General features: G+C 51.2%; 3 protein-coding genes and 2 pseudogenes across 7 annotated transcripts in view; 3 read left to right on the top strand and 2 right to left on the bottom strand.

The window, feature by feature from the left end:
• The window catches only part of PABPC4 (poly(A) binding protein cytoplasmic 4), a 20,518-nt gene extending 17,356 nt beyond the window's left edge, over positions 1-3,162 (top strand). Inside the window, exon 16 of the mRNA XM_079776671.1 lies at positions 3,022-3,162. The gene's annotated coding sequence lies outside the window, so the exon portion shown is untranslated. The remainder of the gene's footprint in view (positions 1-3,021) is intronic.
• On the top strand, positions 460-21,984 carry LOC307103512 (uncharacterized protein; the record flags this gene model as incomplete). Its single annotated transcript, XM_079777863.1, is given in 13 exon segments — positions 460-519; positions 2,335-2,475; positions 2,477-2,508; positions 5,868-5,949; positions 6,158-6,446; positions 13,309-13,389; positions 13,612-13,685; positions 13,845-13,929; positions 15,314-15,414; positions 17,648-17,866; positions 20,259-20,685; positions 20,852-20,994; positions 21,186-21,984. Coding segments are annotated over 13 exon segments (1,803 nt in total). The 3' UTR covers positions 21,255-21,984.
• On the top strand, positions 6,535-8,409 carry LOC307102932 (protein LYRIC-like; annotated as a pseudogene). The gene has a single exon. The product of its transcript is annotated as a protein LYRIC-like (transcript).
• LOC307102935 (immunoglobulin-binding protein 1-like) lies at positions 12,019-13,600 on the bottom strand (annotated as a pseudogene). The gene has a single exon. The product of its transcript is annotated as an immunoglobulin-binding protein 1-like (transcript).
• A 144-nt stretch (positions 21,985-22,128) lies between the features above and the next one.
• The window catches only part of BMP8A (bone morphogenetic protein 8a), a 29,562-nt gene continuing 24,204 nt past the window's right edge, over positions 22,129-27,486 (bottom strand). For all 3 annotated transcript variants that reach the window (XM_079776679.1, XM_079776678.1, XM_079776680.1), the window contains exon 7: positions 22,129-26,143. In XM_079776679.1, coding sequence (XP_079632805.1) covers positions 25,994-26,143 — 150 coding nt within the window. In that variant the 3' untranslated portion in view covers positions 22,129-25,993. The remainder of the gene's footprint in view (positions 26,144-27,486) is intronic.

The raw sequence follows: 27,486 nt of genomic DNA on the forward strand, positions 1-27,486 counted from the left end.
CATTTCCTGACGACCGTGGGTAATGCGGCTATGTATGTGCGTTTTCAACTTGCGCCCCTCCAGCCCCCAACTGCAACTGCAGAACCTGGTTGGTGCAGGCTTCAGCGCTAGAGGGTTAGGGGCGGGGTCTGGGAGTGGGCTTCCGGCGGAAGAACCAGTGGGCAAGATGGCTGACACCGCGGGGTGCCTGCGTGGCGGTGACATAGGTCTTGAACGTGACACCAGTCTTTTGAACCGAGGTTGTGGTTGGCCCGTGGCGGCACGTGGCGGCACGCAGCCGCACAAAGCGGCCGGCCCGCGTGTGCTCACGATCTACGTGGCGCCGGCACGTAGCGGTCAGGGTCCGGTCTCGGGTTTTACACCCCCCCGCCCCCCAGTTGGACTGGTGCGCACGATCTACGTAGCGGCCAAGGCCCGGTCTCACGGGTTTTACCTGTGCAGTTTGAACCGGTGCTCGTGATGTACGCGGCACGTAGCAGCCAGAGCCCTGTCACTTACGGGTTTTACCCGCGCAGTTTGGTACTTGGTACTGGCGATCTACGCGGCGGCACGCAGCCGTCAGGGCCCAGTCTCATGGGGTTTTACCCGCGCAGTTTGAAAGGTGTTCGCGTTCTACGTGGCGGCACGTAGGGGCGGCACGTAGCGGGCAGGGCTCGGTCTCATGGGGTTTTACCCGCGCAGTTTGAAAGGTGTTCGCGTTCTACGTGGCGGCACGTAGCGGGCAGGGCTCCGTCTCATGGGGTTTTACCCGCGCAGTTTGAAAGGTGCTTGCGATTTACACGGCGGCACGTAGCGGGCAGGGCTCGGTCTCTTGGGGTTTTACGCGCGCAGTTTGAAAGGTGCTTGCGATTTACACGGCGGCACATAGCGGGCAGGGCTCCGTCTCATGGGGTTTTACCCGCGCAGTTTGAAAGGTGCTTGCCGTCTACGCGGCGGCACGTAGCGGGCAGGGCTCGGTCTCATGGGGTTTTACCCGCGCAGTTTGAAAGGTGCTTGCCGTCTACGCGGCGGAACGTAGCGGGCAGGGCTCGGTCTCATGGGGTTTTACCCGCGCAGTTTGAAAGGTGCTTGCGATTTACACGGCGGCACGTAGCGGGCAGGGCTCGGTTTCATGGGGTTTTACCCGCGCAGTTTGAAAGGTGCTTGCGATTTACACGGCGGCACGTAGCGGGCAGGGCTCGGTCTCTTGGGGTTTTACGCGCGCAGTTTGAAAGGTGCTTGCGATTTACACGGCGGCACGTAGCGGGCAGGGCTCGGTCTCATGGGGTTTTACCCGCGCAGTTTGAAAGGTGCTTGCGATTTACACGGCGGCACGTAGCGGGCAGGGCTCGGTCTCATGGGGTTTTACCCGCGCAGTTTGAAAGGTGCTTGCCGTCTACGCGGCGGAACGTAGCGGGCAGGGCTCGGTCTCATGGGGTTTTACCCGCGCAGTTTGAAAGGTGCTTGCGATTTACACGGCGGCACGTAGCGGGCAGGGCTCGGTCTCATGGGGTTTTACCCGCGCAGTTTGAAAGGTGCTTGCCGTCTACGCAGCGGCACGTAGGGGCGGCACGTAGCGGGCAGGGCCTGGTGTCATGGGGCTTTATCCCTGCAATTTGAACGGTGCTCACGACCTGATGGCTCCATTGGACCTAGCGCTGCCCAGAGTCCTTTTGACTCTGACCCTAGACCCAGAACAATGGTGAGATCTGTTATTGGGACTTAAGATGAGGCATTTCCAGAATAGTTAGGGAATTATGGAAACAGCCTCACCACTGGTTGGTGAGCAGGTGATGCAGTTGTCTGATTGATTGCTGAGGAGGGTCGGGCTGCGGTTTTCCGGGAATGACCACTCCATCCGCAAAGATGAGGGCAAACATCCTGGATGTGCTGAGGCCAGAGCTAGGTTTGAAAGGCCAAGAGTTAGGCTCCAAGGTGGGAGCAAGGCGCTGGCCTGAATGGAGAGTAAGAAGAGCAAAAGCCCAGAGGGGTGAAGTAAGTCTAGCACTTGGAGGCAAATAATTTGGACTGAGGAAGCGGAGGAGAAAAGACTAGCGCGGTAGGCAGGGTTCAGGTTATGAAGGTCTTATATGCCAAGCTAACGAATTTGGACCTGTCCTATGGGCATTGGTGAACTTTAGGGCAATATTAAGCAGGGCAGTGCTGTAATCAGATTTGCGCTTTCTTGGAATCATTCTAGTCACTATACAGAGGAAGGAGAAATGAGGTGTTGAGCTCATTTAGCAGGTGTCAGAGGGGCTAGATGCAGGGCTGAAGATGGGTGGGGAGAAGTCATTTTGTGTACCCAAAAGACTGTAGGACTCCTCCTTTTCCAGCTTTTGACTATCTTGCTAGCACATTGTTAGTGCCACTATACCAAGAGTATGGGGGACATTAGTTCAGAAGGAGCTTGGTGCCTTTGTAGATGGGCCAGCAGAGGAGGTGGATGGCAAAGTTCTTTATGCAGCATTTATTCCTTTTGGAGACATCACAGATAATTCAGATTCCACTGGAATATGGAACAGATGAGTCTTATCAATGTCTCTCATGTTTAGATTCCTAATGAGAATCCAGCTCTGCCACTAACTTTGTGTGTTACTTTTAAACTCTCTGAGCTTTAAGTTCTTTAGGGAAAAAGCTTGAGAAAAACATTAAGTCATGTGTGTTCAGTATAATTTGGTATGTAATGAAGTTAAGGAGGGTGCCACTGATCTTGGTGATGGAAAAAGGAATGGTCTAAGGATCATGAAGCCAAGATGGTGGGATGCCTGTGGGCTGAAATGTACAGAGATTCACAATTTGTCAGTTTTGAAGAAAGATTTTCTCCACATTGAAACCATTTGAGGCCTATGATTTCTGATTATTTAACATATAAACTGTATAGTAAGAATCAGTAAGAAGATGGTCTTAGAAAAATCTTGAAAAGTCTGATTATTGTCTAACACCACCTGCTGGGTAGCTGAAACCTACCACATCTTCTGACCAGATTTCCCTTCTTGGCAGCTGTTCTTTCAATATGTTCTTTGTGTTTTTTCATTTTAGAGCGAGAGGAAGAAGAGGGAAAGAGAAACATCGGTCAGCTATGGGGGCCGATCCCGCAACCTTGGGCATGTGTTCTGACGGGGAATCGAAGTGGCAACCTGTAGGTGCACAAGAGGATGCCCAACCAACTGAGCCACACTGGCCAGGGCATTGGCAGCTGTACTTTTAAAAAGCAGAGGGAAGCTCAGCCTCAGCAGTGGAGCCTTGGCCTCTGCTCACCTAGGTGAGTTTCCCTTGAGTTGGTATCACAGTTACAGTGCCATGGTTCTAGTTGATCCTTGGTTGTTATTTTTTAAGATAAGAGTTTTAGACCCAGCTCTGCCACTAACTTTGTGTGTGACTCTTAAACTCTTTGAGCCTTAAGTTCTTCAATTCTTTTATTTTTATATGAGCATTTATTTCAATAATGCTGGCAGTGTGAGAGAGCAGCAAGTCATCCATAAAAATCTCTCAATTCTTTTTAAAAATATACATATTTTTTATTGATTTCAGAGAGGAAAGGAGGAAGAGATAGAAACATCAATGAGAGAGGCTCAAGCCCACAACCCAGGCATATGCCCTGACTGGGAATTGAATCTTGATCTTCTGGTTCATAGGTTGATGCTCAACCACCAGCTGGGCAAGTTCTTCAATTCTTAAATAAAATGGTAAGGCTGGCTTTTGGAGGCCTTTCTACCCCTGCATTCTATAAATTGGTAACTCCTATTGTTCTTGCTCTCCGTCAACTACAATAGCTCTGCTCCCTTCTTAAGCAGTCACCTAACTCAGTGGTGAGATCAGTGCTCTGTATATAGTTCATACTCAATGGATAGATCAACATTTTTTCCTACTTTCTATGTCTTGTAAACAAAGGTTATCAAAATGCTTGGAAGTAACTTGAAGGCTTAAATTGTGTAGTGGTAGACTTGGATACTACAAAGCTTAAAATTTTTAGCTATATTGACAAACAAAATTAATATTTCTGGAAGCATTGTTAACTAAACCAAAGAAAATCTGAAAATTTGATTTTCACTTTTTAAATGATATCAGGATATGCCCTGCTTCCTCCTCTTGTCCACATAGTTAACTACCATATTCTCTCGTCCACATAGTTAACTACCATATTCTCTCGTCCACATAGTTAACTACCATATTCTCTCGTCCACATAGTTAACTACCATATTCTCTCGTCCACATAGTTAACTACCATATTCTCTTGTCCACATAGTTAACTACCATATTCTCTCGTCCACATAGTTAACTACCATATTCTCTTGTCCACATAATTAACTACCTATCTCTGCCCTTGTAGAAAAGCACCACGGATTGCTGTTGTTGAATTGGAGTTGGTAGAGTTAAGTTTCACTGTTCTCTATTTGACTAGTGTTACTGTTGTCATTGGTTACAAAAGGTGCCACTCTCCATTTGGGTGGGGAGAGTAGATTCCTGGGCTGCCATAACAAATTACCACAAACATAATGACTTAAAACAATAGAAATTTATTCTCACAGCTCTGGAGGTTAGAAATATGAAATCACAGTATTGGCAGAGCCATGCTCTCCCTGATTAGTCTAGGAAAAATTCTTTCCTTCCTGGCTTCTGGTGGCTCCTGGAAATCCTTGGCACTCTTTGGCTTGTAACTACATCACTCCAATCTCTGCCCCAGTCTTCACATGGCCTTCTTCTCTGTATGTGTCTCTCTGTCTTCTCTCTTTAAAAAAATTATTTTGAGAGAGAGTGCCCTAACTGGTTTGGCTCAGTGGATAGAGCCTTGGCCTGTGGACTGAGGGGTCCCAGGTTCGATTCCAGTCAAGGGCATGTACCTCGGTTGCGGGCACATCCCCAGCGGGGGGTTTTCAGAAGGCAGCTGATCGATGTTTCTCTCTCGTCGATGTTTCTGGCTCTCTATCCCTCTCTCTTCCTCTCTGTAAAAAATCAATAAAATATATTTAAAAAGAGAGAGAGAGAGAAACATTGATATGAGAGTGAAACATCAATCAACTGCCTTCTATATGCCCCCTACCATGGATCAAGTCCGCAACCCAAGCATGTGCTCTGGGCAATCTTTCTGGCACTGGATAATGCCCAACCAACTGAGCCACATCAGCCAGGGCTTTGCCTTCTCTTCTTATAAGGACGCCACTCATTGGCTTTAGGGCCCACCCTAGTCCAGTATGACCTCATCTTAACTAATTGCATCTGCAAAGACCCTAATTCTAAACAGGGTCACATTCAGAGGTACATTTGAAATTTGGCTTGTGGTGACAGTTGCCAAGAGGTAGGAAATTCTGGCTAAAAGTTCCCCTCATGTAGTTAGATTGCGGAAGACAGGTCCTGCAGAGATCTGAGTCTTCTGATCTAGCATTCTAGTTCCTGTTTCCTGTGTGTATTCTCTGTTTCCATCATCTGGGAACAGGGCTGTAGACCACCAACTCTAACAAGCAGTTAGTGTATGTTCTTTGTTAAATAGATACATAAATCCAGGCAGTTAGGAAGGGAAAATACGTCTTTTCTCCTGTGCTTGAGTTACTGAATTTATGTAAGTGCTAACTACAAGAAGAGCTGAGCTGCAGACATGAGCTTGGGGAGGGGGCTGGTACTGCAGCAGCTGAGAACCTTAGCGGCGTACTGACGCTGTTCCTGGCGCTTAGTCACTGCACACAGCACCCGCGTGTGCAGCCTGTTTCTAGTTTCCATAGTCACAGTTACATAGGAAGCAAAGCCGTCATCATTTAAAAGTGTTCACTATGAACTATTTATAAAATTGATTCTTATTCAGATATCCCCCCATTTAACATTTGAATAAGTACCAGCCATCTTTGTTGACCAATTTTCCCTGACTGTTCTGTATCTACATTGGCGGTCAGGAAACTACAGATGATGTGCCGGCGCCCTCTGCAGCCTGTTTTTGTACGGCCTGTGAGCGACATGGCTTTTATGTTTTTAAAGGTATGTGTGTGGATGTGACCGGCGCCCCTTCCCCAAGCCGCCATTGTTCCACCGGGGACGTCAGCCTGGTGGCACTGGCGCCCTGACGCCGCTTAGTGGCCGTCCCCGGAGACACTCCCTCCGCCGCCCCCTCCTCCCGGCGCTGGCGGAGCGAGGCTGACGAGGGGGAGCTGGGAGCCCCTCTCCTCCCTCCCTCCCCTCCCGGCAGCCGCGTCAACGGCCGATCCGGGTTCCGGCGCGGCAGCCGCGTCAACGGCGGATCCGGGTTCCGGCGCAGCCGCCGCGTCAACTGCGGATCCCGGCTTGGCAGCTGCGTCAACGGCCCATCCGGGCTCCGGCGCAGCCGCCGCGTCAACTGCGGTACCGGCTTGGCAGCTGCGTCAACGGCCGATCCGGGCTCCGGGACGGCAGCCGCGTCAACGGCGGATCCCGGCTTGGCAGCTGCGTCAACGGCCGATCCGGCTCCAGCGCGGCAGCCGCGTCAACGGCGGATCCCGGCTCCGAGGCGCTGCGGCTGTCTGCCCGGCCCTTTCTCGCTTCCCTTGACTCTCCCTCGGCATCTTGCGCCCCAGCGTCCTGCCGCGAATGGCTGAGACGGGAGGGAGGATGGGGATGGCTCCGAGGAGCTGGATGGACGACCTTGCCGACGAGATCGACGAGTGGTTAATATGGCTGGATAAAAAGTACGGTATTTCGGAGGCCAGGAGGGCCGCCAGAGAAAACCCGCCGATACCGCAGCAGTACCAGGACTGGCTGACCCTGCTGGCCTGGAACTTGCTCGTGCTGATGGTGGTCTTTCTGCTGGGCTACGGCTGGGTCGCGATGTGCTCCTGGGCCTCGTCGTTCGCCAGGGAACCGCGGGACCGCAGGAAGCGGAGGGGCCGGCGGGAGGAGGCAGCGGCCACCGGCGCCCGCAAGAAGCGCAAGATCTACTGTCGGGAGTTGACGCCTGCGCCGCCGCAGACGACCGCCTACAACCTGGCTGTGCTGAAGAGCCTCCGCATGGAAGAGGAGAAGAGGACCGGGAAGAAACTGCCCAACTTCAGAAACTTGTATAGAGAGAGACATCCCTGTGGGAGACCACTACCAACCAGTTACTTTTCATACGTGGCCCGACGAGGGATCAAACCTGAAACCCACGTAAGTGCCCCGACTGGAAATCGAACCAGCGACCCTTTGATGCACAGGATGGCACTCAACCATCGGGATAACTACGACGAGCTAGAAACCTTTTATATTTGGATTAGGCCAAATGGGCGGGTTGCTGAAGTGGCTGACATGCAAGTTGCCCGATTTCCTGTAAGTGAAACAGCAACTCAACCATTAGAGGTGGATAAGAAAAATGAAGAGTCGAAATCAACGTCAGATGCTAAAGCAGTGCAAAGCAGTTTATGCCATGATGGGAAGGAAGTTGATGAAGGAGCCTTAAAGCAACGTAAACCTGATAAGGTGTAGACTGGTTCTGGTTCATTGGATTCAACTATCCCTGGGATAGGAAATACCATCATAGTTACCACCAAGCAATTTACAACTGCATCATTTCATATTGGCTCCAAGAAGAATAAAGGTGAATCTCATCTAAATGTTTGAGTTGGCAACTTGAAGTCTGGAAAAGGAGATCCTAAACTTCAGGTTTCTTCAGGATTAAATGAAAACCTCAGTATAAATGGAGGAGACTGCAATGAAAAGTCTATAAAAAACACCTCTTATAAGTGCAGGTGAAGAGAAGTGGAACTCTGTTTCATCTACTTCTGCAGGCAAGAGGAAAACTGAGCCATCTGCTTGGGGACAAGACACTGGAGATGCTAATGGGAATGGAAAAGACTATGGAAGGAGTTGGAGTGACCAATATTTTCTGGCATTGCTGCTTGGTCTAGTGTGGATAGGAGAATGAATATCTGAATAGAATTCTGCTTCTTTTGCATCTCTCACACTTAACTCTGCTGTTTCTGGGTCTACTGCTGAGCCAGTTTCTCAGTCTACTACTACTGATGATCAAAAAGTTTCAGATGATGATAAAGAAAAGGGAGAGGGTGTTCTTTCAACCGGGAAATCTAAAAAGAAGAAGAAGAAGAAGAAGGTGATGATAACTCCCTGCACAGGACCCAGAAGAATTAGAAAAAGAGATTAGTGAAGAGCTTCTAGTGAATACATCTAAAGTCCATCCAAAATAGGAAAAAGCTTTTTTCTTAGAAAACCATAAGCACTAGAGATCCAGTAGAAGCACTGGTCAAAAATAACCATCCCATGAAGACTCTTCCACCTGCTGTTTCTCCCGAGCCATTTGTTATTTTATAAAGTGATTCTGACAAGAGCTCAAATGGCACCGATGCTACAAGAGTCAGATAAATCCAAGACAAATACTAAGGAAAATGGTGTGCCTGTTTCTCAAACCAAGTTTGAAACTAGCTAGGAATCTCCCAAACAAAAAAGAAGAAAAAAGCCAGGCGGGAAACATGAATTTTCTTTTTCTGAATAGGACATATGTTTGCAGACTCTGTCTTAAAGATTATGCTGTGTATGTAATAATTTGTGAACATGTATAGAATTATATAAATTTAAACCAATTTTAAGACAAAACTGAACCATCATAAAAATGGAATCAAAGGAAAGTTAATTTATGGAATTAAGAGGTCAGCATATACTATAGACAGTCCTTGGGTTATGTTGGACTCATATGTCGTTTCGTGGTTACGTTGTAATCTCCCATGTATTTATAAAAAATGTTCCGTCATTTTGACGTATGTATGTATATATGTGCTTTATGTTTTTTATTATTTATTTACCACAAGAAAAGGTCAGGAATTGTTATCTTTTAAATTTCTTTTACTGTTTCACTTCATTACTGCTGTGTATGTGCTCCATGTGAGTGACGTAGGTGCTTATGTAGGTGGGTTTCGACTTACGGCGAAAATCGTGTTATGCTGCACTATAGGGACGGATCTCTGATGTAACCCGAGGACCTACTGTACATTGCTGGAAGACACTTGGGAAAGTCTTTTTAATTTAAGGAGGACGTTCTTAATTCAAGAATATTATCCTGGTTTTACAACAGTGCCCTGTCTGTAACAGATTGTGCCCTATCTCATCTGCAACTGAGGAATAACGGATTCTGATTAGAGAGAGGGTTGCCTACACTTCTTGGACTTCATGCATGAACTTATAGCATTTGAATCTGTTTTATGCTTAAAGTGCTTTGATGAAATGCATAATCTGCCATATCTTTACATATTTGTTGGTAGCAATTTGTATTAAAGGAATCACAAGTGCAAAAAATAAAATAACAATAAAATAAAAGGGTCTGTGTGTGTGTGTGTGTGTGTGTGTGTGTGTGTGTGTGTCGGGGGGGTGGGGGGTAGGATATGCAGCAGAGAGTGTATGTGGCCTGCAAAGCTTAAAATAGTTACTCTCTAACCCTTTTCAGAAAGTTTGTTGACCTTTAGTCTAGGGCAGTGATTTTCAACTGGTGTGCTGCAAGAATTTTTAAAACATGCAATACCTGACTAATTTAGTCAGGGGTGCTGTCCTAATTTCCTTTAGATTGTCAAAAAAGCCATCCTGTGTGAATGAATAAAAAAATTTTTGTCAGATTAACAATTATTTTTTTGGTGTGCAGCAGAAATTTTAGTAATAGTTTGTGTGTGCCATGAGATGAAAAAGGTTGAAAATCACTGCTCTAGGGCAGTATACTGCAAATAGAGTGTAAATTAATTGCAAGTTAAAATTATGAATCTTGCATAAGAGGCAGGATTTCATGAAGTATCTAAAAGTGATTATGGAAAACTGCTTTTTTGGGCTCTAGTTTAAAAAGTGAGGCTCTTTTTTAAAATATATATTTTTTACTAGAGGCCTGGTGCACGAGATTCGTGCACTTGGGGTGGTCCCTCAGCCTGGCCTGCACCCTCTCACAGTCTGGGAGCCCTCAGGATGTCCAACTGATGGCTTAGGCCTGCTCCCTGAAGTGAGCCTAAGCCGGCAGTTGGGCATCCTTAGCCCTGCTGTGGAGGTGGGAGAGGCTCCTGCCACCGTCGCTGTGCTCGCCAGCCGTGAGCCCAGCTCAGGGCTTCTGGCTGAGCAGCGCTCCCCCTGTGGGAGTGCACTGACCACCAGGGGGCATCCTATGTTGGACATCTGCCCCCTGGTGGTCAGTGCGCATCATAGTGACTGGTCATTCTGCTATTTGGTCAATTTGCATATCAGCCTTTTATTATATAGGACTAGTGGCCCAGTGCATGAAATTCGTGAATGGGGGGGGATCCCTTAGCCTGGCCTGCACCCTCTCCAGTCTGGGGCCCCTCGAAGGATGTCCTACTGCCGGTTTACAGGGATCGGGCCTAAATCGGCAGTCAGACATCCCTCTCACAATCCGGGGCTGCTGGCTCCTAACCGCTCACCTGCCTGCCTGCCTGATTGCCCCTAGTCACTCTGCCTGCGACCTGCTTGCCCCCAACTGCCCCCTGCCACTGGCCTGCTCACCCCCAAACGTCCCCCCCTGCCAGCCTGATCACCCCCAACTGCCCCCCCTGCTGGCCTGCTCACTCTAAACTCCCCTCCCGCCCCACTGTCCTAATCACCTCCAATTGACCCCCACTGATGGCCTGCTCGCCCCCAACTGGCCCCTTGTTGGTCTTCTCACCCCCAACTGTCCCCTTCCCCCCCCCCCCCCCCGCTGACCTAATCACCCCCAATGGCCCCCCTCCACCAGCCTGATCACAACTGCCCTCCCCTCTTGGCCTCTAACCACCTCTACCTCAGCCCTGCCACCATGGTTTTGTCCAGAAGAACGTCTGGAAGGTCTCCCAGTCTAATTAGCATATTACCCTTTTATTAGTATAGATTGCTTTTAGAGAGGAAGAGGGGGAGAGAGCTAGAAATGTCAAAGTTGAGAGAAAAATCATTGATTGGCTGCCTCCTACACACCCCCTACTGGGGATCTAGCCCACAACCTGGGCATGTGCCCTTAACTGGAATTGAACCCGGGACCCTTCAGTCCGCAGGCCGACGCTCTTATCCAGTGAGCCAAACCAGCCAGGGCAGAAAGTGAGGCTCTTTTGAACCATTGAAAAGTGACCCTCTTGTTAAGTTAAACCAATTAACAACCAAGAAATAGAATACCTACAGGATTATGACAGGTTGGGTGCTTCAGAAGAAATGAATTCCTATTACTGCTTTAACAAATCTCCACAAATTGGGTGGTTTACACAATACAAGTGTGCTACCTTAGTACAGTTCTAGACATCAGAAGTCCAAAATGGCTCTCACCAAGTTAAAGTCAAGGGATCGGCAGTGCTGTGTTCCTTCTAGGGGAGAATCTAGGGGAGAATCTGTTTCCATCTGTAACCTTAGTTCCTTCTTGTCATATAAGAAGCATATTCTCAGTTTTCAAGGCTAGAATGTGGACAACGTGTTGAGGGGCATTGTTTTGCCCACCACAAAACCCTTACATGTTTGGCCATTAAAAAAATGTTTAGGATCAATCTTTTTGACTAAGTATGAAATAAGGATGTCATTTCGTGCTGTCATTCAATTTTTTTTTACCTTATTCATATTTGTTTCTAAAGAAACCACAAGGGCAACCTAAATCTTTTTAAAGAATCTTAATTCATGTTTTTTAATTTTTATGAAAGGGTCCAAAATAAACTTTTTAAAAAATATATTTTTATTGAGTTCAGAGGGTGAAAGAGAGATAGAAACATCAATGATGAGCCAAAACCGGTTTGGCTCAGTGGATAGAGCGTCGGCCTGCGGACTCAAGGGTCCCGGGTTCGATTCCGGTCAAGGGCATGTACCTTGGTTGCGGGCACATCCCCAGTGGGGGGTGTGCAGGAGGCAGCTGATCAATGTTTCTCTCTCATCGATGTTTCTAACTCTCTATCCCTCTCTCTTCCTCTGTAAAAAATCAATAAAATATATTTTAAAAAAAAGAAAAAGAAACATCAATGATGAGAGAAAATCATTGATCTGCTACCTCCTACACACCCCCTCCTGGGAATGAGCCCCCCCCGCCCTCCCCCCCCCCCCCCCCCCCCCGGGTGCCCTGACGGGGAATTAAACTGTGGCCTCCTGGTTCATAGGTTGATGCTCAACCACCGAGCCATACTGCCTGGGCAACAAGGCCTCCCCCCCGCCTTTTTTTTTTTTTAAATCTCTCTACTTGCTTTTTCTTAGTATCACTTACCTTTGTTCTGCAGGCTCCTATAATAGAAGGGACTTTGGTTATTTTTTAAGGGTCATTCTTACAGCCATTGATTATAGTGAGCCATTTCTCAATACTCTTCTTTCCACTTAAGGAATTGAAATACAGCATGATAAGGATGATGCCAAAACAAGAATCACTGGTTCATCACCTAGGAAACAAAATACTCAATTGCTTGACACTTTATTAGACACAAAGCAAGATTAGGCGTCTTTGCTGTCACGGTACAGAGCTGAAGCAGGAGCCCAGGGAGCGGATAACTGCACAGCTTTCCTTCTTGGGGAAGATGCACGTTCCCTGTCGTCCTGTCTTGTGAGAAGGGTTAGGGTTCTGTTGCAACCCGTAGGAGGGGTGTCCTTTCCGTTGTCCCCCTCCCGGGCACGGTAGAGCACTTGCTCATCTTCCTGCTCTTCCTGTTACTGAGCGGCTCTTTTGACCTCTGATGTTGTCTTGGCTGTTCCCTGATCTGTTAGCTCTCCCAACTTCTAGTGCTGATCATACTAGTCTCCCGCCATCACAGACACCAGACTTGAATAGCCAGCTCGAAATATTTTGGCGTGGGGTGCATTCCGAGTGAGAATGAAGGGTTTCATTGGAGGCCTGGCCTGAAGAGATGAGCAAGAAGTCGATGCCTCTTTTGAAGAGTCTTTTTCTCTCAGGATCTTTTATCTCCTGGCCAATGCTCTCAGTCTCCTCTAAGCTCATAGCAGTCCACCTTCGAGGTGAAGGAGATATAACTCGTGAAGGCGCCATAATCTGCTTCACCACTTCCCACAGCCGATTCCAGTGCAGACAACCCACACGCCACCTCCTCCTCTGCTTGTGCCTCTGTTTTAGCCCAGCTCTGAGATGCCAGAGCAATGAGATTAGGGTGGGGCCATGGAGGAACTAGCAGTGTCACTTTCAGTTGAATTGTTCTTGGTTTTGGGCAACTCAGACTCTGCCACATGATAGGGTTGGCACTGAGTTAAGTAGTTTAAAAAGTGTTCTCGAGTCCACTGCAAGTTATCTAGGCGCTTGCCAGGTTGGCTTGTGTCATGGCGAGCGCTCCCTGAAATGCTGGCACTTCAGGTTGGTGGAAGAACAAGCTGAGCTGCAATAACATTTTGGCAGCCTTCTCAAGGAGGTGTAGTCCTTTCAACACCTTCTCTTGGATTACCCAGGAACTGCTGGGTTCAGCCGCTACTTCCACTTCGTCCGGAAACTTCTTGCTGATCGCCAACAGCTTGGGGAGAAGCACAGCAGTAACCCGTCTTCTTCGGCTGCTGCCATCTTGGCGGAGGGCCCGCATATCACTTATTCTTGAGCAGTGGAATATTGCATTCTTCTCTCCATGTTCTCTGTTACTCTTCCATGAAATGTATCTCTCAACAGTCAGCAATCCCAGGTTTTTCCAATTCAGTGCCGATCTTGACTTTTAAGGTGGACTCAGTACTTGGTAACTGCATTCATCCTTATCATTTCAGATCTGAAGATCATGTCAGCACAGACCTTCCTGTTGGGAGAAAGGAAGTGTGTGGTGTCTCAGGCACTTTTTATGGTTAGTTTTGTGCTTAGCTTGTTTGCTGGGAGAGGGGGGTGCAGGCTCTCAGTTTAGATTAATCATAGGTCTCAGACTTCTTAGAAGGAAATGGCAGGCTGTCAGGTATTCTTTTAATCTAATGAGGTTAAAGGAGCTGATGTGTTATAAACCTTTCAGAATGAATCGGAATTCTTTGGGAGAACAATGCGTGTCAATTTGACCAAATCAGTGATGGGGATTAAGGAAGGCTCTTCCAGGCCAGGTGAGTGGGGCCAACACAGATTCCCCATCATGTCCCTAACTTTGGCCCCTTTGCATTTTTTATCCCTACCTTACTTCCTGCTATGGTGGTGCTATGCACATGAATAGGGTGGTTTATAGCGGGGAGAGAACGTGGCACCTCCAGGGAAATAATAGAGTTTGAGATTCTCAGCAAAGCTAGAGGCATTGTCCCCATGAAAGTCTTGCTTTTGGACATAGACATAGACTGTGCCCTTCCCTCCTTGACAAGGGTGGAACTTACTTTTGTTCTGCTTAGTCCTTCTTTTTTCCCTTTTCTTTTAAAAAATATATTTTTATTGATTTCAGGGAGTAAAGGAAAGGGTGAGAGAGATGGAAACATCAATGATGAGAGAGAATCATTGATTGGCTGCCTCCTGCACACCCTGGGTTGAGCTCATAACCCAGGCATGTGCCCTTGACCAGAATTGAACCCGGGACCCTTCAGTCCATAGGCTGATGCTCTATCCACTGAGCCAAACCAGGTAGGGCATCTTTTTTCTTTTTTTAATCCTCACCCGAAGATATGTTGTGTGGTTTTTTTTTTATATAAACGTATTTTTATTGATTTCAGAGAGGAAAGGAGATGGAGAGAGTGAGAGAAACATCATTGATGAGAGAGAATCACTGACCGGCTGCCTCCTGCAGGCCCCACACTGGGCATGTGTCCTAACCAGAAATCTAACTGTGACTTCTGGTTCATAGGTTGACACTCAACCACTGAGCCACATTGGCCCAGCTTTTGTTTTTATTAATTTTAGAGAGAGGAAGGGAGAGAGAGAAAGATAAACATTGATTGGTTGCCTCCTATATTTGCCCTGAGTAGGGAATCGAACCTGCAACCTTTGTTTTAATTTTTATTTTTTCAGATTATTTTTTTATATTTTTATTGATTTCAGAGAGGAAGTAGAGGGAGAGAGAGATAGAAATATCAATGATGAGAGAGAATCATTGATTGGCTGCCTCCTGTTACGCCCCTTACTGGGTATTGAGCTCACAACCCAGGCATGTGCTTTGACCCTTCAGTCCTCAGGCCGATGCTCTACCCACTGAGCCAAACCAGCCAGGGCCTACAACCTTTATGGTGCATGGGACAATGCTTCAATCGAGCCACACTGGCCAGGGCCTAGCTTAGTCCCTCTTTACTGTCATCTGCCTCTGCTAAGACCTGGACTTGAAGACTTGAAGTTTCCCAGTGACAACCTTCCTTGCTCTGGGAGTCCCTCCGAGGTAGTTCTGCCTGTGACAGAAGGTACACACACAGGCGTGTCTTCCTGCTGACCAAACAGCAGGAGAACCGGGCACAGTCAATCAGCAGTGGGCTGTGAGCTGAGTCTCTCGACATTTGTTTGCTTCTTTCCCTTCAGTTTGGTCAGATGATGACTGGTTGAAGAGGTTCTCTGGGAAGACTCTGGAAGAGAATAAAGAGGAAGAGGGGTCGGAGCCCCCCAAAGCGGAAGCTCAGGAGGTGAGAGGGAGGCTCTCTTCTGGAGGAGAGGCTGGCGCTTCCCAGGGCCCCTCTGATGTGGGTGGTGGGTGAGTTGAATGGAGAAGCTTTGGGATTCTCATCCTCGTTGGGCTCTAGGTATGCTCAGGGATTTGATTGCTGCTGTAGGAGGGAGGTGTCTAAGATGAGAAAGGGCAGAGGGGTCCCTTTCATCAGCCTCCGGCCTCCTCATCTTCCTGCTCCAGCACTGAAGACTGGGGCGCCAGGCTCACTGTCTTCCCATCCGGCCCTCGTTCCAGAGGCCCCTCCCCTCAGGCGCAGCTCTCCCGGCCTGTCGACCCCATCCTGACCTTGGCTTCTTGGGATCGTGCAGGGGCTCCTCTCTCCACACTGTCCCGTCTGAGGTTATAACCATTCAGTGTTCTGGTGTCTCGTCCTAACCCTGACCTCTCTCCCAAGTGTCACATATTTCTGCCTGCACGTTTCCCAATCACCAAAAGTAAAGCCTTTCCCAGGCCTCTCCTTTCACGCTGGTCTTCCCGGGCCTGATCTTGTAATTTTGCTCTCTTCCTCATAGTGCCCAAACCAGGAGCCTCAGAGTCATCTTAGCCCCTCATGATTTTTATCTGATGCATGGCCATAGCCAACTAGTTTTATCTTTTATGTCTTCCTGAATCTCTCCTCTCCTGTTTGTTCCTGCTGCATTTTCTTGGCTTATCCTCTGTCATCTCTCCTGTGAGTAATGACAGTAGCCCCAGGCTGTGTCCTGGCCTGAGCAGCAGGGGGAGCTGCCTGAGCACACAGATCTGATGATGTCGCTCTCAGCTAGGGGTCCCTCATCTACAGGATTGAGTCTGGGATAGGAGGTCCATGAAACAAGAGTTTGTAGTTACCTATAAATCTCATGTTTTTGCATAAGCAGTTCCTTTGCCTAAAATGCCCTTTCCAATTTATTTGATTTGGTTAACTCCTACTCCCTGTCAGAACTGAGCTCAGTTGCTGCCTTCTCCAGGAAATTTTCTGAGTCCTCCAGTTGAGTTAGATAGTGTCCCTTCTGGGCTTCCGTAGAACCCTCTCTCCAAGCATTTACTGCTTTGTTTTGGCATTACTTATTTAACAAACATTTAATTGTTGCTTACTCTATGTTCTAACTGCTTTACAAATATTTAATCCTATTGACAATCCTTTGAGATAAATACTATTATTATCCCCAATTCTAGGTGACAAAACGGGCCCAGTGAGGTCAAATAACTTGTCGAACATTACACAGCCTGTAAGTGGTGGATTGAGATTTGAAGCAAGGCTGTATCATGTAGGATGTGTGCTTCTCTCAGCTGTGGACATCCCTTCCCCATTCATAGCCAATTCTTCGTATCTGAACCCCAGTGCTTGGCCTGATAATTCAATACCCCTATGTTTTGTTGTAGTTTTTCTTTTTCAATATATTTTTGCTGATTTCAGAGGATAGAAACATCAGTAATGAGAGACAATCAATCACCAGCTGCCTCCTGCACGCCCCCCCACTGGAGATCAAGCCTGCAACCCAGGCATGTGCTCTAATCGGGAATCAAACCATGACCTCTTGGTTCATGGGTTGAAGCTCAACCACTGAGCGACACTGGCCGGGCTCAGTGCCTATATGTTGACCTCGCTACACTACAAGGCGGTCAAAGACAATAGAGTTTTCTATATCAAACAAATGGAGAGTTTGTAATGAATGTTTCATTTATCTAGTCAGCCTTGTCTACTTGGAGCATAAAGCAAGGCCCAACTCCTCCATTGTCTTTGAGCACTGAGGCACAGGAAGACAGCTGCCCTCCTTGGCCCTAGTGCAGCCAACCTGCGAATATGTAGGGTTAGGCAAGAGGGAGAAGGTTCGAGTCTCTCTGACTGGAGTAAGGTGAGTGGGCTTGAGCTGGGGTTTGAGGTGTGGAGAGTTGTTGGGCCAGAACAGTGTTATATGTGACTGCAGGGAGGGTGAAGCAAGCCTACGTGTCTGAGGGCAGGGCGAGTGTGATGAGGTACGTACCTGCAGGGTGGGCTGGAGTTATGCTGCAGTCTCCCGTTGCTGATCTAGCTCGGTGCGATGGCCATGGCCTCTGCCTCCCGCAGCCCCCGCGGGGCCCAGGCCTCCCCTGTCGGCACCTCACTCCAGCCTGCTCCCTGCATTTGGGTTCTGGGTGTATATGCAGAAGACTACTCGCTGCCCTGCTCAGGGAGTTCTCTCTAACCTAGTGATTTCTTCTTCACCCAGGGAGAGCGCACTGCCAAAAAGGCCCGGTCAAACCCTCAGGTGTACATGGACATCAAGATTGGGAACAAGCCAGCCGGCCGCATCCAGATACTCCTGCGCTCAGATGTCGTTTCCATGACAACGGTTGAGCAGGCTCCAGTGGAAGCTGTGGCTGAGCAAGCTGAGGAGGGAAGCTGCCTGGAATTCTGCACCCTGGGCACGATTTCTACCCGAGTCCAAGTGAGGCATCTTAGGTCCCAGCAGCTGGAAACAAATGAGGCAGGGCAGGCATTTTGAAGCTCCATAAAGGCTTAGGACCATTAGAAAGAACAAGCAGTTAAAAGGGATAACATATTTTCATTGCCATCTGGTTTAGTTTTATTGTGTGTTTTTTAAAATTATGTGTGTGTGTGTGTGTGTATATGTACATATGTACATATATATATAAAATAAGAATTCTGTAAGAATACAAGGAACTCCCATATGTCCTTTTTCCATTCATTAATTTGCTTTTTGCCCCTATACTCTATCATTTTATTATATACAAATGTTTACCCCTCTCCCCCGTACCAGTTGAGAGGAAGTTGAAGACATGTCCTTTGACTCCTAAATAATTTAGTAGGTATTTCCTGAGAACAAGAATATTCCCTTGCTAATCACAGTAAACTATCAAAATCAGGAAATAGAATATCAATACAACCCTATTAACCCATATTCAAATTTCATCACTTATCACAATATTTTCCTTGATAGTAATGTTAGCAATTTTTCTTGCCAACAAGGATTTGCACATTACACTCAGTGGTCGAGTCTTGTAGTCTCTGTTTTCATTGTTTTTTTGTGATGGTGACATCTTTGAAGAGGATAGGCCATTGTTTAAGGTCGCTCCTCAGTTGTCGGCTGGTCCTGCCTCAGGGTCAGATGTAGACGATGTGCTTTGGCAGGAATGCCTCAGGAGCAGCTGTTTCCTTGTTGGTGCATCTTATAAGGAAGTACATGCGTCAGTTCCAATATTTGTGATGTTAGCTTTGATCAGTAGGTTAAAGAGATCTCTGCCAGGTTTTTCCAGTGAAAGTTATTATTTTTAAGGTTATAAATTAAAAGCTAAAAAAATTTCCCTCACTATCTGCAGCCATTTCCCAGAGGTAACTACTAGTCACAGTTGTGTGTCAGATTTTTAAAAATATATATATTTTATTGATTTTTTACAGAAAGGAAGGGAGAGAGATAGAGAGTTAGAAACATCGATGAGAGAGAAACATCGATCAGCTGCCTCCTGCACACCCCCCACTGGGGATGTGCCCGCAACCAAGGTACATGCCCTTGACAAGAACCAAACCTGGGACCCTTCAGTCCACAGGCTGACGCTCTATCCACTGAGCCAAACCGGTTTCGGCAAAGTTAATCCGTTCGCCCAACGTGGGGCTCGAACCCACGACCCTGAGATTAAGAGTCTCATGCTCTACTGACTGAGCTAGCCGGGCGCGGTAGATTTTCTTAAATGTTCATAATGATCCTTTTTACCCATAATCCTTTTGTTTCAGTCTAGGCTTTTTAAAAAATGTTTATTACAGTCATAATTGCACCTAGTTTAAAGAAAATAATTCTAGGAGGTTAATTAAAAACATGACAGTCTTCTGCTCCCCCAACACCATAATTTTTCTCGGCATTGGCTCACGTCCCACTAATGCCAGTTGTTCCCCCTCCCCACCTATTACTGACCAAAAACATACCTTGCAGTTTCCAAGTAGCCTCCAGTGGGCAGTGTTTCCCTATTTAGAACCCCTGTCTTAGCCAGTCCCATCCCATCCCCGGGGCTTTCCATTTCTCTGTAAGTTATTCCCATATTTCAGTCCAGGCCGATCATGCCCAACAGTTCTTGCTCTTCTCTCCAAACTCTTCCTCTTGCTCTTCCTGTTTCAGTCAGTGCCACTACCATGCACCCGGCTGGTGAGTCAGAAACTTAGGACTCATCCTTGACCCCTCTTCTCCATCACTTTGCGTCAGCATCTTCCATTACCTCCTGGTCCAGCCGCCCTTCACCCTCCTCCACCACCGAAGTCTGCGGAGCTTGCCTCCAGGCTGCTCTCGCCTCTGGGAGTCCAATATGGAGAGGTAGTCAGGTGGTCAGGTCTTTACATAGAAACCCCATCACGTCATTCTGCTGACAGCCCTCCTGGGCCGCATCGCCCCAAGGATCCGTCCAGCAGGGCCAACCGACCCGGACCTGACGCCTCCCCCGCGCCCCTCACCGCCCTGCTACTCCACCTCTGCGTCCCCACCGCACGTGTCCCCACCGCTCACCCCTCAGGGTCTCCACAAGTGTGTTCCTCTCCTAGTTTCCAGGTGTGCCCCTCACTTCCTTCAGATGTCACACGTGTCACCTGGTCCCTGACCTGCCTCTGTATGGACTCTCCTACCATCTCGCTCTGTGGAGTCAGCTTCACTTTTCATCACACACGTATGCCTGAAATTATACATTTATTTTTCTACTTATTTGTTTTCTGTCTTCCTTCTGAGAATGGCAGCCTCATTAGGTAGGATGCGGCCTTTCTTTTCACCACCGTGTCTGGAAAGCAGCTGACACATCAGAAACACACAGTAAGTACGTGAATATTTAAAACATTCGCAGGCTGGCCTGTTCGGTGTCCGACACCCTGCTCTGCTCTGCACTGAGGGTGGAGCGGGACGTGCATGGTCCACCCACAGGGGCACCGGGCCGAGGCCCAGCGGGCAGAGCGGCTTTCTCACCACCACGCCCCAGCTGCAGCGCCTCGTGCCACACGCCCGCAGCCCACCAACCTGGGCCTTGGACACACTCAGATGGCCCCTCCCCCAGAGAGCCTTCCATGATGGCGTACCAGCGCGTCACACACACGGTCCCTGTGTGGCTGCCTCCGCGTCCGGCGCCTGCGCAGGTGTCTGTGTGCCGGCCTCGCTCTGTCACTGCTGTCGGCCCAGCTCTCTCTTCGTGACTCTTTCCCACTGGGCTGAGCCCCCCCAGAGCTGGGACCGTGTCCCCAGGCTGAGCATGGGCCTGGTTACAAAGGAGACAGGAAGTGCTTGTTGAGTGAATGGAAGGTTAAATCCGTCTGAAGTGATTGAACCCTGCTCACCGTGTCACTGCCGTCAGTGAGGGGGAGAGACCTCGCATGGTCTGTCCGTCCCAGCGTGGGCCTGGCTGAGGGAGCCGGGTGGAGGGACTGACTGCTCGTTCCCCCCCAGGCCTGCTCTCCATGGCCAACTCCGGCCCAAACACCAACGGCTCCCAGTTCTTCCTGACGTGTGACAAGACGGACTGGCTGGACGGCAAGCACGTGGTGTTCGGGGAGGTCACGGAAGGCCTGGATGTCTTGCGGCAGATCGAGGTGGGTGCCGCCTGGGCCCTCGGTGCACAGCCCGTGGGACAGCGGAGCGGCGGCCTGTGGCCTGGGGGGGGGGGGGGGGGCTGCTCCAGGAGGCGGCGGCTCTGCTCAGCCTGGGGTTGGGGGGGATGGGTGTCCCTGAGCCCCTTTAATCCTCACCCTCCCTCCCCTTCTCTTCTGTTCCGCCCGCAAAGGCGCAGGGCAGCAAGGACGGGAAGCCGAAGGAGAAGGTGATCATCTCCGGCTGTGGGGAGTACGTGTGAGGCCTTTCTCCGCACAGCCCGCCATCCGGGACCCGGCTGCCCGGACCCGCACTTGTGAAACGGGGTCTGTGCCGGGGCCTCCTCATGGCCCTCCTCGGGGTCAGCGTGGAGCAGCTCCTCTGCGGGCGCGGCCTGGCCTTCCTCTGCCTCTTCCCCATTGCGGCTGCGGGCCGGAGCCGCACAGGCGCCACCCTCCCACCGGGACGGCTGCGTGTGGCCTTTTTTCTGGTAAAATTAACCCTGGTTCCTGTACTGCTGCCTGGTAGCCAGGTCCCAGCATTTTCGGAGGTGGCAGCTGTCACTGTCCTGCACCTCCCCTGCGGCTCCCTCCTCCGAGCTGTCCCTGAGGCACCCTTGTGGGACCAGGCAGAGCAGCGGAGGTCAGAGCGGGCAGAAGTGCCGCTGGCCGCTTTCCCCTCCTGGTACCAGACAGGCAGGTTGGGTTAGCCAGACTCCATTTCTGCTCCCACACCTGCTGGCCTTGAGTCTAATGGGTCCTCTAGTCGGTCTCGGGCCCATTTACTGGTTCTGTCAGCCACTGAGCCAGGGACCACAGTTGTGTTACCGCAGAGTACCCAGGGCCCTCTTTTGCCAGGCACTGTGCCTGGTGCTGGGGACTCAACCAACAGGCCTTGTGCTCACGTCAGCAGCACATGCTAAACCTGAACAATACAGAGAAGGTTAGCATGGCCCCTGCGCAAGGATGACATGCAAATTCACGAAGCAGTCCGTTAACCAAGAAAAAGAAGCCTTCTCCCCTCCCCTGGAAATTGAAGTCGGGGGCCACGGGCTGTAGCCTGTGCCAGGCTAGCCTCTCACCCTGAACGGTTTGGGCTGGCTAGGCCGCCTCACAGCCTCTCATGCTGAGGCTGAGCCCCAGAAGCCTCCAGGGCTGCCGCTGCTCCCCGCTGCCTGTTAGTTGCTCTGAATCAAATCTCAGCATTCAGCACTGCTGGGCGGGGCTGAGCTGGGCTGGTTCTCATTTGGGGGTGAGATGAGGTTGAGCGTGGAGGGGAGGGAAGGAGAGGAGCCGCTGGCCTGTGGCCCCGTGTCCCAGGCCAGCGCCTGCAAAGGGATGGACGAGCCCACTTCTGGCATCGGGAGCCCGCTGCACGGCCCACAGTATTCCCAGCAGAGACCCTCGCTGCTTGGCCTAGGCGTCCCGCTCACGGGCGGCCCGTCACAGCTGTCAGGACCGGCAGCAGGGAGGCCAGAGAATGGCAGCCATTCAGGGCTGGTGTGACGGACTCAGCGTGGCTGGTCTGGGTGTGACATGCTGCCACATGGAGCAGGCTGGCCAGGCCCCAGGAGGGAGGGCTGGCCTCACCCCGAGAGACCAGGGAGAGGCTGTGGGGACCTCGTCACTCACTGGGCTTCCCTGGTGTCCTGGGAAGGTGGGAACAGCAGACTGGCCAGGAGGCTGGTGGGTGGGACAATAGGGTGCTGGTTGCTCACTCCCGGGCTGTGCAAGCGCTTCCCCAGAAGCCACCCCTGGGTCCACCATGACCCTTGTACAGGTGTTGACCCTGAGACTCAGGTGAGGTGGCAGGGCCAGCCCAGTAACCACGCAGGGGTGGTCTCCTCCCCCATCCTCTGGGGAGGGCTGCTGAGACCTGGTTTGTAAGAGAAAACTCAGAAGTGTAGATGTGGAATGCTGCTTAAATTATGTTTTCAAAGAATATTTAATAATTTCAGAATATATCATAAATTGAATAAGTCAGATCACCAAGCAGTGCATAGAATATGATCCTTACTTTGTAAAATATCTATATCTTATTAATAAAGACATACATGTGCCAATAAAAAAGACTGGATGAATCATTAATGATCGTTTTCTCTGTGGTGGGGTTATGTGTGTTCATATCGATTTTTCTTTTCTTTTTTTTAATTTTTATTTTCAAAAATTTCCTCAGCATACATGTAATTAATATTTTCTTAAGTGAGGGAAAACTTAGCAGAGAGTCAAATGGCTGCTCAGGGCTCCCAGTAAGAAGAGAAGCCCACCAAGTTGTTCCCTTCAACTTCCCATGAGGCCGCGGGTGGGCACTGCTGGCCAGGGCTCCTCCGCAGGCAGGGGAGGTGCAAGCCCGCCCTCACACCGAGAGGTTACCAGTTTAAAACAAGTTCACCAAGTCTGGGTTTTGGGGAGAGCACAGCTTTGAAGAGAAGACAGCAGCACGCCGTGTCCGGGTGTGGACCTGAGACTCGGAAGAGTGAGTAGGCACCCATGGAGGCCCACGTTTGCAGATTATTTTGAAGAGCACTAACATGCTACTCACTGCACACACATGTTCAGATGTGCTAAGGGCTGTGAACAGACCTGGTCCCATCACGGCCTTGCCAGGGCAGGAGCAGCACCCCTTTCTACAGGGGAGGACCTCTCACAGGTTACATGACTCAGATTAACAAGAGGCCGAGCCGAGGTTTGGTGCCAGGTCTCCTGGCTCCAAACCTGCTGTCTCCGGGTTACAGACTCCTTTCCTGTGAAATTGTAGGGAATTTCTCGGGGCACATTACCCACTTCCCCACAAACATGAAAGAAGAGAGCTGTGGCTGATAAGCTGGCATCGGCCAGGGCTGCGTCGGATGGTGAGGGGTGCTGAGGACAGCAGTTTCCCCCTCGGAGTGGCCCCACTCGCCTGTCCTTCGCATCCTGTGTCAGCGTTTACTTGGCTGTCAGTGGGCCCGAGGCGCCCTCATCATGCTTCTGATGTGCAGCCTCGAATGTAACCTGGGCTGCCAGGCAACCAGACAAACAAGGTGGCCTTGGTAACCCAGCGCTGCCACCTCCAGCTTTGTGTCTGTGATGTCTCCCTTCCCCGAGGCCTTTTCCATTGGACGTCTGTGGTGGCCGCCGGGATGGCGGAAGGTGCCACACGTCTCAGGAAAGCCATGGCTGCTGTACTGTCAGCTTTACCGCAGGAAGGGATTCGTGTCTCATTCCTGTCCCGCTGGGCGAGGAAGGCTGCATCTTTAAAACCTTCATTTCACGCACTTTCCTGGCACCCTGAACTGTGCCAAGTTACGTCTGAGGCGGCAGAGACCAGATATTGACACCTGTCGGCAGTTCCCAGGCCTCCCCTGCCCTGGTGTTGAAAGGAGGGAGATGCTCGGTAGCTCCAGGTCTCATGCCCTTGGCCACTGGGCACCTGGCTGAGACGAGGGGAGGGTGGCAGGCATGTGCCCTGGCTCCAAGGCCTTGGGAGATGAGAGTCCTGTGGGCCCGTCACGGAGGGGAAACAAGCCTGAATCGGGAAGGGGGCTGCTTCAGACCGTAAGCAGGTCAGTGGCCGGCTGAGCTGGAACCAGAATACGGATCTCCTGACATTCCCGCCGATGCCGGGTCCGATCCCTGCCAGCCTGAGCTCGAAGCCCGGAGAGTGGGGAGCTCCCTGCCTTCCAGGCAGTCTGGGCCCATCTGTGTACACGGGGCGGGCCTCTTCCTCGGCACTCACTCTGAGGCCCTCCCAGTCCTGCAGCCGGGCCCCGCCTCCACCCCTGACCCAGACCTGCTCTCCCGGAGCCCGTCCTCAGGGTGCAGGGTGGACCCCAGGGATGCGCGTCCTTGGGCACACGGGTCGTTCTGCCTCTGTGGGCTGTGCCTGTCTGCTGGGGTGGGCCCAGGATCTGCTATTAACGACACAGTATTTCAGGGTTCAGGCAGCTGGACTGTCTGCTCCAGCAGGTAAATTACAGGGTTAGCAAGTCAGAAATCAAATAAACACTCCCACTGCCTCGGCTGCTCCAAGGAGAACAGTGGTTTCCGGGAACCTTCCCACCCAGCTCACCCTAATTACTGCCTGTCACTCCCCTGGGACAGGGGCCTTTTCTTTGGCTCACAGGCCCCAAGAAACAGGACACAGGTGACCAGGCTGTCCTTACCTTCTAGACTCCGGCAGACACCGACAGTGGCCCCCCTTGCCCCATGCCTGGCCAGAGGTGGCCTGGGCCCTCTGCTCCGGGGATGCATTGCTCCTTAGCATGGGAGGAGCGGAAACCGGTTCGTTTCAACTCCGAACGGTTTGTGTTGAGGTTTTTGAGACCCTGTCCACGTTCAGCGGGGAAAGAACCCGGGTGCTCACTGACGGCCACGGGCGAGAGGCCGGGCAGGGGTGAGGTCTGTGCTGCGCGTCTGCTGAGACTCTGCGAGTCTGTCCTTGCTTCTGCCAGGAGTTACCTTTGTCCAGTGCTGAGCCCCACAGCGGGGCGGTGAGGGAACTGGAAGCCCCTGAGATTTCTTGCTTCTCTGGGAGTCACACCTCTCCAGGCAGGAGGGCAGGCCCAGGGCATGAGCCCATCCGGCTCGCTCTTTTTCGGATGTGCTCACTACTGAGGACAGGCCCGTGTCTAACTAGGCCCCGGAAATGCCCAGGTTGTCCTGGGAAGGGACAACCCCTGCTCCCACCCCGAACCCTGGCCCAACCAGCCAGTCCTCCGCTCAGACTGGCCTGGGTCGTCCACAGTACAGGCACGAAGGCCAAGGACAGTCCTAACATGGGCCTCCTGCGCTGACACCATGGCTGCTATGTGCATCCGTCCCTCCAGGTTGGGGTGGGACAAACCACAGATCCTGGGGAAGGGGCCAGGGGCCTGGAGAGGACCGACCAGACGCTGGCTGGATGGGGGCAGATATGAGAGCCCTCCCTTCGGCCCCTCCAGAGCTATGGTGGCATTTGAGGGTCTCAGCCTCTGGAGCGGGGCTGACCCCGGCGGGAGGTGCTGCAGCGGCCGGCGGGGCCTCAGTGACAGCCGCAGGCCTGGACCACCATGTTGCGGTGTTTGCGCAGGATGACGTTGTTGCTGCTGTCATAGTAGAGCACGGAGGTGGCGCTCAGCTTGGTGGGCGCGCAGCACGCCTTGGGCACGGCGTCTGGCTTCATCAGGTGCACCTGGCCAGGGAGGGGGCGGCAGGCAGAGCGTGAGCTCTGGGGCCTTCTCCAGGACCCGCCCAGGGCCTGGCCTCCCGACCCTCCCACCTCCAGCCATAGCCAGGGCAGGTGTGATGTGCAAATCTGCTCTCCTTGACCCCTTCCCTGCCCTGGGCCCTTAGGGCACAGCCTGGGCACCTGTCAGCTCCCTGCCACACCCACTCCCCTCAGACCTGAGGGCCTGCTGGTCCCCAGCACACAATGCACCTGATGGCAGGTCCCTATGCCTGAGGCCCCTGCAGCACCGCCCCCCAGGACTCCCCTCCACTCTTCCCTCTTCTTGGCTTCTTAAAAAAAATGTTTTTATTGATTTCAAAGAGGAAGGGAGAGGGAGAGATAGGCACATCAATGATGAGAGAGAATCGTTGATCAGCTGCCTCCTGCACGTCCCCTACTGGGGATCGATCCCGCAACCGAGGCACGTGCCCTGACCAAGAATCAAACTGTGACCTCCTGGTTCCTGGGTCGATGCTCAACCTCTGAGCCACACTGACCGGGCTTCTCTGGGCTTCTGCAATGACCCTGATCATGCCTTGTCCACGCCCTTGTTTGTGGCCTGTCTCCCCTCCTGGCTGATCCCAAGAGTGTTCATGGAGCAACTGGATAAAGCCCCGGATTCTAGGTTCACCCCTGGGGGTTCACACCGTCATTTCTCAAAGCACCGTTCACCCCTCCTGACAGCTTCTCGGGCGAGTGTGACTCTGGGAGATGAAGGAACAGCGCACACAGGCCACAGGGCTGGGGCAGGACTCGGACCAGGGGCGGTGAGCCTGCTCCCTCTGCCTGAGCCGCTCCCCCACCAAGAAAGAGCCTGATTGTGGAGCTACTTCGGCCTCCACACAAATATTTATCCTGCGACTTGGCAGGATGAGCTGAGTTAGCACTGGACTCCGGGTCAGGGCCCCACACCGACGGGCCCCGGGCTCTGGGGCAGGAGAGGAAGGACACCGGCTTCCACCGTGGGTGTGGGGGCCGCTCCGAGGGCCCAGGAGCGGGTGAAGCCCAGCCCTACGGGGGCTGCAGAACCGGGTGAAGCTTTCTGATGGGGGGCCCGTCCGGCAGTCTGGTCCCTGTGCCCCAATGCCCACTTGTCCCGGGAGCCCCAGCCCTGAGCCAGCCTGCCAGGAGCACTGTCAGCGGGCACTGGGCTGGCTTGGGGCCCAGAGCCTCTCTGCAGCCACTGGGGAAGCCGAGGCCTCGGCAGGGATGTCAGCCAGACTGGACAGGGGGCCACTGCTCCCCAGCTTCCCAGCCTCCACATGAGGTGTCTGGGCTTGGCATTCAAAGGCCCACGTGAAAGGAAC

This window comes from Cnephaeus nilssonii (genome assembly GCF_951640355.1).
Source record: "Cnephaeus nilssonii genome assembly, chromosome: 7".
Classification (NCBI taxonomy): domain Eukaryota; kingdom Metazoa; phylum Chordata; class Mammalia; order Chiroptera; family Vespertilionidae; genus Cnephaeus; species Cnephaeus nilssonii.